General features: G+C 42.9%; 1 protein-coding gene across 1 annotated transcript; it reads right to left on the bottom strand.

The window, feature by feature from the left end:
- Positions 1–759: 759 nt before the first annotated feature.
- cdc42ep1b (CDC42 effector protein (Rho GTPase binding) 1b) lies at positions 760–4,942 on the bottom strand. Its single transcript, XM_085352142.1, has 2 exons — positions 4,395–4,942; positions 760–1,525 (listed from the first exon to the last, which is right to left on the bottom strand). Exons 1-2 carry the CDS (start codon positions 4,846–4,848, stop codon positions 894–896), a joined length of 1,086 nt encoding a protein of 361 aa, XP_085208268.1. The 5' UTR covers positions 4,849–4,942; the 3' UTR covers positions 760–893.
- Positions 4,943–13,393: the final 8,451 nt, after the last annotated feature.

The following is a 13,393-nucleotide window of genomic DNA, read 5'->3' as shown; positions in this document are numbered from 1 at the left end:
CTCAGAGTTTCTTATTTATTATCACCGATGTCTGACGTTGTGCAGCACTTTATCACATTTAAACAGGACTTGTAAATAAGCTGACTCCGGCCACTGTAGTGGTGCAGACCATCCCCTCTCAAAGTAGGTCATGAGTCAAAGTGATTTACAGTCTGACTCATGACTGTTCACAGAGCCAATCAGAGTCTATGAGGCAGGATCACAGTAGACTGAGCTGCATTGTATCAGGATCAGCCACGTTTTATGTTTGCAGTAAAACATTAAGATAAGGAAATCCAGAGGACAGACTAATAGTGGGAGTGGGATTACATCATTAATGGATAATGTAAGCAGATATTTCATGTTTTAAATCAGTCTTTTATTACACCAGCCCACACTTTATTCAACATCGAGTCTAACACTGATACATGTTTACTGAGTATTATAGTTGTTACAGGAGGTCATCATATAGACTTTGGATTAGTATTAGAATTGAACCTGTAAAAAAACAAAATAAAAACAAAACAATCCCTTCTGTTAAATTTATTTACAGGGACTGTAATGTGTTAATATTGAAACATAATGCAGCTACTTTGTTCCTTTAAATCCCAGCTTCCCTTTGACACCTCAGCCCTGCGAACTCTTTATTGTTCTTTTAATTTGCTTCAGAACATCATGACTACATAGTGTTAGTTGTCTGTATACTGAAAAGCAACAAATAAATAGACAGTTTAATATCACAACAGCAGTGTTGTCCAGGAAGAGGGGGGAAGTCTGGCATCATGACTGAGTACTGGTCAGTTATTTCCGTGTATATGCATGTGTAAAGGATGAAGGATGTTTCTGAGGAACAGAAAGTCACACGTTCCTCCCTCGTGAACCCAGGTCGCTGGACAGTTTCAGAGTTTTGACATCTATACTTTTATCTCCTCCTCTTCTTCACTTAATTCGTGAGACGCTTCGCGGCTTTGGGAAATAGATTGGTTTGTACCGCTACTGCTCCTCCTCACTCCCTTCGTGAAGGATCCTCCACCGTAGTGGCGGGACAGCACGTCAGCAGCCTTCTGGAACCTTTCTGCCTCCATGACAGGCTCCGATCTATGAGGGGACCGAGCGGACGCATCCGGTGTCCTTACAGACTTCCTGTCCTCCTCCTCTGTCAAATCAGACGTACCAGAGTACCGCCTGTTGTTTGTGTCCTGCCCGATTGACCCGCTGCACACGGAAAGGTCAGGTGAGGTGACTAGAGGGGTCTGCACGGGCGTCTCTGTTAGCGAGCTGTTGTCGTCTCCCTCCTCACCCTGCTCTTCCTCCCCTGCCTCTTGGCTGTGATTGGATATCCGAAGGCGGTTGGGGTCGTCAATCAAGCCCAAGACCTCAGCCATGAGAGAAGGGCCGAGGTCCACAGTGAAGGAAGTGAGGGAGTCCGAGCGCGTACGTGTTAGCCTGCCACTGTCTGGTGCCGAGCCTTTCTGCGCGTTTCCATCATGGAATTGTCTGTCGATGCGGGAGAGGCGCGGCAGAGTGACAAACCCAGACTGCAGACCTGCAAACAAAGACAAAAAGATGTGAATTAATTATATTACCAAATCAAACGAATCCTTTTTTTGATCTGCGAACAAGAACAAACATAGGCTGAACCTCAGCTGATCATGAAATGACCACATGTTGCTTAAGTTGCTTATATCTGCCTACAATTACTACAAGCTGCTTTATAACACATCTCCCCTCCAGCTCCTCCCTGCAGTGCCATATACTGATCAGTGTCATATCTGCTCTCTACTCTGATCAGTCTGTTGGTCTTCTGCTGCTGGTCCTGCCTCCAGCTTTCCATGTATGCACATGTGAGGTGAGGACAGATCCTCGCTGCTTTTTACACTTTTTGAGTTACTTCAAAAACAATTATCTTTGCAGTCTGAATATCACGATCAGAAAAAGAATAATGCCTGTATGTTAAAAAAAATAATAATAAGCTTTAATTCTTGTGTGAGCTGGAGGTTATGTTCTGCAGTTTAGCTCTCTGACCAGAAGGGGGCAGCATGTAACAACCCACTGGTAATGTCAGGCTCCACGGTGCCTAACCAACGATAACTCACGCTGTCGTAAACACTGTGAATTAGTGTCACCATCACTTACTGTTAACTGTCAGTCAGCAGAAATGCAAGAGCAGTGAAGGGTGTTAAATGTTTTATAATGGAAGTCCAGCAACGTTAGTGAAGTGCTGGTGATGTTTGATTGATTTAGTTTTAAATTATATGTGTAAAAATTTGAGAAATAATGTTTAAGAAAAAAATCCAGACTGCAGAGCATCAGTGAAAAAACTATATTTGCAAATGACAACAGAGGGCGAATTCAAGACTGATAAGAAAAAGCTCGTGCCTTAGCTCACTGACTCTCTCTCTGATGGCTTACATCATCAACTTTGTGTGCATTCCTTATGAGGTGGGTAATAAATCTGGAGAGCAAAAGGGGATTTCCAGTCTCCACACTGCAGACCGCTGCCTGATAAGCTCTGAACACTCAGCAGATATAATGAATGGTGTGTTTATGGCGTTCACTGAGGCACACGCACACAGAGATGACAGGAAAAGCCCTGCGAGTCTTTCTCTTTCTTCCAAACCAGCTGTGTGTATGTGTAAGTGTGTGTGTTTATGGGCCTAATTGTGTACAGGGGTTGCCTTGGTGATTCCAAATGATTCAGAAGATGCCAGCGTGTTTACCGGTTGTCCTGGAGGAATGTGGGAATGGTGCTGAAAGAAGGGCAACCTCACCCTCTGTATTTATAGTCAAAGTCTGCTGGAGAGTGAGCTCAGACGACAATGAGAAATTGTATCATAGTAACAGTTTGAATTTGAAGAACATAGTTCATCTTGAATATGACAGCATGGCTTAGATACTGGCTCGCTGCCTGGTTATTTTGGAGCATCACATTTAATTTTCTATATAAATACCTTTTGCAGGAACTTCTATCTCAACAACAAAATAGCACAAATTGGCTGTGATGTTAATGTGGCATTGGAAAGCTTCTAAAAGACTAGAAGATCATGACGTCAAACTCATATAATCACCTTGGTTTGTGCCCCTCCTGCCAATACTAATCATTCTTATGCTACAATAGAAAACTTTGTCCCATGTGAGGTGAGGCGAAACCACGAGTTCCACATTTATCAAGGCTGTCAAATGTCAAATGTCAGACCAAGTACAAAAAAAAACCAGACGATGCTGATGTGTCGTAAAAAATAATAACTACAATTTCAGCAACAGGATGCAGTTTTTCGACATTCAGTCCGTCTGACTGGACAAATGTGGTATTCTCTATCCACACAGCTAACAGCACTGCTACTCTAAAACATGCTCTGGTTACATATTGTATTGTTTTTTGTAGTTCTATCCTCTCTGGCTGACCACACAAACTTCTCTACAGAGTTCAAAGGATTAAAAATATGCATCTGCTGGTGTCAATACAAAAACATCGTTCATAGAACTAATTATTCCAGTCCTTTAACAGCTTCACCGACTTCCTGTAAAATACCACACTCAGTCTAAGATTCTGCTTCTTACTTTAAAGTCTCACCATAGCATCGCACCTCCATTCCTATTTTCTCTCTGATGTTCTGCACACTTCCCCTCCTTTATATACTCATGGGATCCCTCTGTTGATCTCTTTAAACCACCTGCTCCTCTGACCACCACAAACTTTTGTGGAGCTTTTTTCTTTGGAATTCTCTCTTTTAAAGCTTCCCTGCTCTGTTTGATCTTTAATTCTATGATGTATTAACTTTTAATTTTGTTTCCACCTGTTATTTTATGAATACTGTGCCTTTTGGCATTTAATCGCTCAAAACCTTCAAATGTCAAGGCAATGTTCGTAGGCATGTTTTGACACATGTAGTCTAGCCTCTGTAGCCTCTGTTGGATAATAAAAACTAAAAAGATCAAGAATGTGTGTGAGATAAAGGAGGGGCTGAAGACTAAAGTATATTCATTATTATAAGAGGTAACAATTCTGGTTATCTTGCTGGGTTTATTTGTGAGGTTTCAGAAATAAGTTTCAAAATAAGCTTCTGTCACAACCTCACAGGTTTATCTGACGTAACAGGAACAAGCAATTTGTAAATGGATAGTGCTTCTAATGGCTTATATTGTGACCTTTGACCTTTTCAGCCAACTGTGCAGTCCCACTGTCAACACGAGCGCACGCAGTCTGTGCTCGAAGTCGATTAATCTGTGCCGCCGTAGCTCGTGTGACACTCTTTCAGATAACACGCTGCTGCCTTCTTAATAAACCGTTATATTTGCGTATGATCGCCGCCTCTACATTTTCTCTGCTCACTTTTAATGAAGATAATCTCACCGCTAAGATGCTTTACATAAGTCCAGTCCCATGCTGGAAGTGTTTATCTGTATTATCTCACCATATGTGCAGAAGGAATCATCTGTTGAGCTGATGGAGCTGGGGAACAGCACCCTCTGCAGGCACCCATTAGATGAGTCTATGTTCAGCTGGGGCAAGGAGATCGCATTCTTGATGATAGGTGAGATATCTGGCGGCGGGGAAGACAAATCGCGAGAACCCCCTCGTGGCCGCGGACCAGAAGTCTTGCGCACATGCCGAAAGGTGCGTGTGAAGAATCCTGTTGTTTTGGAGCTGCTCGCTGAGTCTGGACTTCCTGGCTCCCTGATGCCTCCGTAGTTGCTGAGGAAGGAAGTGTCGCCAAACACATCCCCGCCACGACCGACGTGCATGGTGTGGCGGAAATCTCCCAGCGGTGGGCTGATCATGTCCACAGAGAGGTCGCTCTTGAAGCGACGTTTCCCTTGAGAGCCAGACACAAGGCCTTTAATCCCTGGCAGCTTTCCAAGACTCATAGTGGCAAAGAAAAGTTGCGTAATTTCCCTTTAAAATTTGAATGGAAACGCCTGGACTCTGATTACACGTCAGTCAAGTCTGAAATCCAGTTTGGGGTCCACTGGAAAAAAAAAAAAAAGAAGGAAAAATTGAAAAGCCTGGACAGCGAGGAGAGAGAACAGAAATATGTGGTCGTTCAGTCAGCAGAGAATGTGTGTATAATCAATTCTCAATACAGTCACAGCCAGCTATTCATCCACTGCCTGCCCCCGGCGTCCTTTTACATCTCCACTCTAAGATGCCAAAATGAATGTAGAGCCATCCCCGTCTATTTCACCCTCTCTGTCTCCACTCATTCACCGCTGCTTTTGTCCAAAATGACCAAACGTACTTCTACTGCGCAACTGTAGATTTCGGTGATGACAAAATAACAAAGATAAACGTCAAACCACGCTTCCTCTGGTTACCTCAGCCTGAGAGCATAAGGCTGACTGAGTAGTTATTCAGCAAATTAAGAAAAGAAAATCACTTCACAGCTGAAAGGACACTCAGCTGTCAGACAGCTGTTTGAAAACAATAAACCAGGCTGGTTTTTATAGTGCTTTCACTTAATTTAATCCTTTGTTTACTCTTGAAGAACTTAAATTTTGCTTGCACACATTAAGAGAATTGTGTCACCAGGAAGTCTTATGAAGGTGTGCTTAATTTCCCTTTTATGAGGCTTTTACACAGAAACAAACAGCAGACATTAAAGGGTATAACAGAAATATTACTACATCCCTTCACTTGACGTACTTTCTCTTCTCACTATTGCTGATAGCCTAAATTAGCCTAAATTTGAGACAAACACTTGAGTGTGTGCCTGAGGTGTTACTCAGGTCTCTGTGGTTTCTAACCGCACTTTAGCAACCCATGAACATTGCATGCACACGGGGCAAGCAGTGATGAAATGCATGCATCCTGAATCACTGAATGGAAATTGTCAGTCTTTTGCTTTTATTGGTCAGTGAGCTTTATCTTGCTTGAGGTTCACAAGCTTTCAGGTACTTTCTGTAAAGACTCAAAAAATACAGCTGAAATTTAACACTGCTGCATTTCCGATATTGCTTACTGGCATTAAGTGTTTGTTCTGAGAGGGTCTTAAGTGTCTTATCCACTGCGCTGTTCTCCACTTGTCTTCCTTAGTGTCCGAGCAAACAAAAAACAGAGCGTCCGCTGCCATGCACAGTCTACCGCTGAAAAGATTTATCCATGTGTGGCACCACACTGTCCACAGGACATCCTGTCCCCAGGCCTTGTCGCCCGGCTTCTTTGTCCTCTGTTCCCTGTTCCCTGTGCACCCAAGAGGTAAAACCTTTTGAGAGCCAACGAAAGCAATCAGAGCAAAAGAAGAAGGCTGATGCGCTCTTGGAAAGGGCAATAAAGTAAAGCGGTGTAATCCAGTAACTGTTTCGTCTGCATCGTTCTGGGAGAACGATAAAGCTCCTTCAGGATTGTCCGTGCACTGGATTAGCTGCTAATCCCTTCTGTCTTCCCTCCCTCTCGGACTCCCTTACTAGCCTTCTTCAATCCACTTAGGACTTCAGTGTTTGCCAGGTAGGTTTTCATTCAGTTCACATGGGGCAAGCTAAAGATTAGGGAGAAAAAAGGAGAGAGATGAGAGTTACACGCAAGACCAAACCCTAAACAATGAGTTTTCAGGCAGACATAAATGCATCAGAGCTCTAATATGTTGCACTGCTGGGATTATTTGCTGGGAAGTCTGTGACCGAACTTGACAAATAAAACCTGACGGGGAGCTTACAGAGGTCTTCTGTGTGTACTTAGACTCACCTCCTTACCCTTTACACACTTTTGTAGTTTAGAATCTGATTTAGTTTAATGTTGAAGCAGTGACTCGACAGGTGGGGAAATAATCAGCTCTTTGAATAAACGACTCTCCAAAAACATCCGAAGGTCCCCAGGTTCTGTTTTTCCTGGACACACTTAGAGGACTGTCTTCCTTCCTGCTGAACGAATGAATCCAAGGCAAAAGGAGCACTAGTAATCTCCAAACACGAGACCTTTCAACAACACAGCCAGCGATGGATTAACAGCACAGGCTGCAGGAGTTACTAGCCGAGGCTGCTGCCAGGCCAATCTGGAAGTGTGATCTAAGAACTTAAGTAAGATGATGGCACCACGCTTGCTGGGCATAGGTATGAACTAAGATCGCTTTCTATTCATTTTTGGTTACTGATAGAGTTCCAGCACAAAGATTTTGAAACAGATAACATTTACTGACCTGAAGAAGGGAAAGAAATCAGAGGAAAAAGTGGACATATTTGCAGAAAGAGCCAATATCCATTCATACAAGAAGAGGGAAAGTCTGGGGATTTGACCACTTCTGATCTCTCAGCTCAGCTTAATAATACTTAGCTTTAGTGATTTGGGCCTGTGCAGCACAAGAAGGTGAGTGACAGATAACCATTAACCTCAGAGGCAAACATGCAGTGTAGATGACAACACCAGCCTTGGAAAGAGTTGGATTGGAAACTGCTTTGTGCTGTTGGGAGTTTTAGATTAAATCCCCAACTTTTGAATTCCTTCAATTAAAATAAAAAATATGACTAGCTTTTTGTTTTTATTCCTATTTCCTAACACATTAGTATTACATATGAACGAGTGGAGCACCCTTTCAGGCAGAGTGCAACTTGTGTTTTTGGAGCTAAAATTTACAGATGTCCCATAAACACATCACGTGCAGGCACTCATGACCTCAGAGTTTTGAAAACAGGGACGTTAGGAAGATTCAGTCGCTGCAGTAAATGCTTGTGTCTGTGTGATTGTGGCTTCAACATGTTGCTGTGTAGAACAGGCAGAATGGTTTGCAGCTTTCTAAAAACTGCTGATCCAAACATGTCCAGCTTTCTTTGTGGGGAGCAGAGTAATGACATTTAAAAAAAGACAACTTTATGGCCTGTCCTCACTTTCTACACCCATTGAAAAAGACTTTTTGAGAATTCGGACTAAGTTTTAGGTTTGGGTTTAGAACTAGGCCGGGGTTAAGTTAACAATTTTGTCAATTTGTTCTGATGGTTAAATTTAGAAGTAAGAAGCTTGGCAATTATTTAATGTCAATGATCGCAAAGATAACTAAACAAATGTGCACCTGTGTTTCTATGTGCCCCTCCCACTACACACAGAGTGGAGCAGCTAGCAGTCACTCTAGGGCAGGGTTGGAGTGTTAACTTTTCCAAGTTAACCACATTAGAAACTGGGACTGTTGTGGAGGGCTGCATCAATGAACTCAATTCAATTCAATTCAATTTTATTTACATAGCCCCAATTCACAGTCATAGCTGCCTCAATATTCTGCTTATTATGAATTTTATCTCTATGTAAGCATTTTTGGTGCAGCCATCCACAACAGTCCCAGTTCCACATGAGGCCCGTTTGGCAAAATTAATTGCACACCCCTGCTCTAGAGTAAACGCTGCATAAACACTGGCATCATGGAACAACTTTTCGCGTACATATAAGAAGCACTGGTAGAACTGGCCTCAAACTCGGTGCTGCACTCACTCAGGTTCCTAGCGATGTTTGACAAGGACCATATGAATCGCTATCGATGCAAATGAAAAGCAAACACAGGGACAAAGTCTCCTTGAATTATTACTACTAAGTGTGTTAATCAGTCACAGCTTCTCATGGTGCAGCTATTATGTTTCTCCAGCTCTTCTAGCTGCCAAATTCTTCTAGGTACATAACAGACTTTTATATAATCTTCTTCCCCCTCCCCTCTTGTGACTTTGTGAGCAGTAATTCAGCTCAGCTCTCCATGTAAAATTAAGTGTAATTCCGGCACATAAACTCAGTTTGGAAACTTCAGTCCTACAATTGGCCTTGTTAGGAACACACAGAAAGACGTTTAGATGTGCTAAACATGCTAATTATCCCTAAATTGAACCTGCGGGCATCCGTAAACAAACCTGTTTCACATGAGCGGCCGGGCTGATTGCAGACACAGTGGCAAACATGCAGGTCTGAAAAGTGTAATGGGAACAGCGTGCAGCTGGGAGAGCAGACCGGACACCATCAATTATGTGCATCAAATAAAGGATCTGGGGACGCTGATGAGAAGCACATTTATACCTCCGTCTTTAAGTGTGTGTCCCCCTCGGCTTCTATTTTAGGCTTTCACTTTAATTAATCTCACTGTCCTTTGTCTCTGTCTTTCCCTATGTCACAAAAACACACACACTGTCAAACATGCTTCCTGTCTCTGTCAGTCACCCAGCTGCAAGTGGAATTACCGCGTTAGTTAAACATCTGGTACCACAGACCCACAAACTGCAAAAATGGGCTCTGGAGACATCTGAGAGGCTGGCAGCGAAACATGGTCGCATGTAGACTTATATGGAGATGCAAGGCTGAGTCAGAGTGGATCAGCTCTGAAGTTGCTTCCTCCCCTGGACCGGAGGGCCGTCGTCCTCTTAGAGCACTGCACCAGCAAACTGCGGTTGAGGTCAGAGCACCCTGACCATTACACACAGCTCAAAAATACAGCATGCGCTCACTTTACAAGGATCGACTGCTGCAACGTGGCAATGCACTTCACGGCCTGCCATGAGGGTGTCTGTGCTGCACACGTTCAAGAGCACTATACATGATTTGACTCTGTCAGTGATGACTGAGAGGTGTGACATCTGGGTTTACGCTGATTCAACTGATATCACAGTGCGTACATGGAAGCGCTCACTTGTATATGACCTTTCTTTTCCTTCCTCTGTCGCGTACCTTGATGTTCTCTTGAGTCAACAAAACTTGTGCAGAAACACTGAAGATAACAACACTAACACTCCCCGACGGGTTCACTAACTTATTTTTTAGTGCACAAATACTGTGAGGAAAGCACTGCAAAACAACTGCAGGGTAAGCAAACACATCAGTCACTGTGGCCTTGTTTAACACTCGCCATCTGTCACTAGTTTCATGAATTCCTTTTTTTATGTTTGGGACTTGGGTCAACAAAACTCTGGGGAAACAAGGCCCGGCAACAGTTACGTGCAAACACGTCTGATTCTCTTTGAGAGCATCGCCTGACAAAGGCTATAATGAAATCTGCCAAACTTCCATCAAGCAAACACAATGAGAAGGTGCAGTTGATGAAATATTAAACTGGCGGTTTAAAGGAGTAATTATTAAGCACATAAAGCATGTTTAGTTCATTGTCCTCGTTCACTCACCATCCTCAAGAGAGGTCAGCGATTAACACAGGCCCAAGCCTCTGAAAGGACTCCAGTTGTTTAGATGGTTGAAGGGCAGCCTCTCTAACAGTGACGCCAGCTCCCTGACAGGCTGCCAGCCCAGTGATCTGAGACCTGGCACAAATCTGGGACAGTTGTTCTGTGGCTCAGCTGGAGGAGAACACCAACCAATTGATTTAAAACGCTCAAACCAAACAAAATCTCACCACCTCAGTGCACGTTAAGGGCTTTACAGTCACTTCTGTTTTAATTTGATTAAAAACACAAACCACCTCTGAGTTTGTGGGAAGTGACGCTGTTAAAGAGGATGTACAGAAAAAGTTACGCAAAAAGTCACTTCAAATGAAGTGACTGACAAGCTCGGGGATACAGAGAGACGTTTACTGAACAATGATGCTGCATTTGGATTGATACACCTGCAATATATGAACGGTGTGAAGCTTGGATAGCGCTTTTTGTTTGTTTCTTTGTTACTTTGCAGAGACAAACGGACTCTGTCATTGGAACAAAGGCGTGTAACAGGTTATTACAACTGAATAAGACGCAAAAGTGAAACAGCTCCATGCTGTTCTTCTCATACACTGAATGCATGCCTAAAAACGCACACACTGGAGCGTAAATTCATAGGAACACTTTATTCAGACCGCGTAACTGCACCTCGGCTATAACTTTTGCTGTTCTTATCGCAGGCTCATTAGCAGTTCTCGGTAAATTTCAAGCCACATGCACAAAGCCATTAACAAACTCCCTCGATTAATCTTACCTTAGAGAAAAGAAGGGAAAAAACGCAGAGAGCGGATTCTAAAAAAATTCGAGGTTACCATCTATTTTCGTTTTCATCCTGCTCGGTTTGCGGCGTGCACCGTAAGTTTCTGCTGGGACATCAGTGCACCGCAGCAGCGTAGCGGATCCGTGCTGGTGCTGCTGCTGCTGCTGCTGGCAAGTGAACTGGAAGGGGATGGGGAGGAAGAGGAGAGAGAGAGAAAGAAGGGTGTGGGTGGAGGTGGTAGGAGGACCTCGGAAGTGTGAAACCCTGCCTTATGCATGTATGTTATAGGTGAAGCAATGCAAAGCTAAAACCTGACCGAGAAGGATCAACATTAACTCAACATAAGAGGAATGAAAAGAAGAAAGAGTGTGAACAACGTGCAGATCTGTTCATCAGGCTTGTGATAAAGCAGAACGACTCAAACAGCAGAAATAGCTGACACAGTCACAGGCAGGTGTGAGCCTCATGGAGGGCTGGAGGCTTTAATAAGAAACTATAGTGGCCGTACCCACACTGTCCAGCCACTGTGAGGTTATACTTATAAATATGAGCACATGTCTAGAAGTTTTGCTCTTGTTTATTTTATTTTTTTTAATGTGCATTTACTTCCTGTCTGAACTCATCTGCATCTTTGGCCCTGCCTTTGGGCAGGAAGCAGTAACTCTTTATCAAAAACATGACCTGATATGTGCAGCAAATACACAGACACATGCACACGCCCTGACCTTTATTCAGATTTCCTCATATCTGCATAGATGTCATAGATGAAAGAATACACTCGTGGCCAAGCTTATGTGGGCATGCAACTATCTGTTTGCAGGTAGGTGTGTGATTGTGTGGGATATCTGTGTGAACAGCTCTTTAACAAAGCACATATCTCACACATATATCCACAGCAGACACAGAATAATTCTTTACTTTAAATCTGTTAAACCTTTGCTTCAGTTGACATCCATCAAACTCTTTAATATGACTTTTTAGAAGAGTTTTGGTGCTTCTTATTCTCACTAGTTTTGCTCTTTTAAACTGAGATTCAGAGGTTAAATTATCCCCGTAGGTCCACTAATGCCTACTTATCACTCACACCAGCTGTTGTAGTCCCAGAAATGAAAAAAAAAGAAAAGTCTAAAGATTTGACTGGATAAACAGAAGCCCAGATGTCTGATCTGATTACCTTATGATGTATATATGACAATGAAAAATCATTTTGAAACCTGCAAAATACGATCTCATTGCAAATGTTAAAGAGCAAGATAAAAAAGGGGGGATTGTGGGAGAGAAGCTGATAGCTCAGATGAAGTTGGTAAAGGGGAGGCGCTTGAAGAGAAGCAGATGTGATGAAGGGAGACGGTACTGCGGACGGATACGAGACAAGGTTTCATCACTGCTGTGTTAATCTGAGTGGTTGAGCAGCTCCCACTGACAAGTATCACAGGCTCTCTGATGAGCAGTGGAAAAAAAAAAAGAAACAGAAGACAGAGGGAGTGAGCAATAACAGGAAGTCAGGCACCATAAACTATTGTGCTGAAAATATTGTCTCTGCTCAGGAGTGTTTGAGATCACGTTTTGAATTCTTGCACAAGCAAGTTATGGCAGAAATGGGCTCAAGCATGGATTAAAGAGGACAAACTGACCAAAAAAACCCCACAAAAAACACACACAAAGCTTGTGGGAAAAAGAGGAGGAAAGAGAAGGGGGTGAAGAGGAAGGAATGCTAGTCAAACAGGATGAGAAGTCTCAGACAGACGAAGGCTTTCTGCACAGGAAATGGCTTTCTCGCAAATCAGAGAGGACGCCAAGAAGTTAAAACTCCTTTCAGATGCTGAAATTCATTTAGCAGTTAACGTCTCACTATCGCCATCGGCCTGTCAGTGTAATGAGCTCATCCAGTATAAACACATTTAAACAAATTAGCTATGGTTAAATATAAGGGTGATTTCACTTTGCTCCTGATTTAGAGACCAGATACAGGGTAGACTCCTGATCTCCACAAACCCAGATGTGCGTTTGTAGAAGACTCTGAAGGTGATATATGGAAGGTTTAAAAGGGACAAAAAAGAAGCTGATCTCTCTGTCTTTGCTGGATCTACGCTCCTGTTTTGGATGGATTCAGGCCTGCCAGGAAGCTGAGTGTTGGCTCGGAGACAATAGAGTATTGTAAAGCAAATCCTCAGTGCTTTCTAGGCTGCAATAAAACAACAGGCATGAACACAAAGACGCATGCTGAAACACTTTGTTTTTAGATACCGGGGTTTAAATTTAGGAGAGCCGTGTTTTTTAAGACAATAACGTCTGACGCAGATTATCTGTTTATTCTATTCTATAATTATACTGAGATCATTCCCTGGAAACTTTGCAACAAAAAGTTTCTCACCTTTTGCATCACATCAGCATTTTTGCATCAGAACTTTGTTAAACTCTTCCTGCAAAGTAATCTACCTCTTAGCTGTTGATCCACTAAGTCTCCAAGAGAAGCCCAGAGAGGCAAGCCAGATGTTTTTTTATGATGATGCAGATCTTTTGCAGGTTCTTTTTAGAGGTCAAGGA

The sequence above is a fragment of the Diplotaxodon limnothrissa genome, linkage group LG4 (genome assembly GCF_057381915.1).
Source record: "Diplotaxodon limnothrissa isolate DT_005_m linkage group LG4, D_limnothrissa_male_GT1.1, whole genome shotgun sequence".
In the NCBI taxonomy this organism is placed as follows: domain Eukaryota; kingdom Metazoa; phylum Chordata; class Actinopteri; order Cichliformes; family Cichlidae; genus Diplotaxodon; species Diplotaxodon limnothrissa.
Note: the sequence above shows the minus strand (reverse complement) of the source record. Positions and strands in the feature narration are given on the sequence as shown.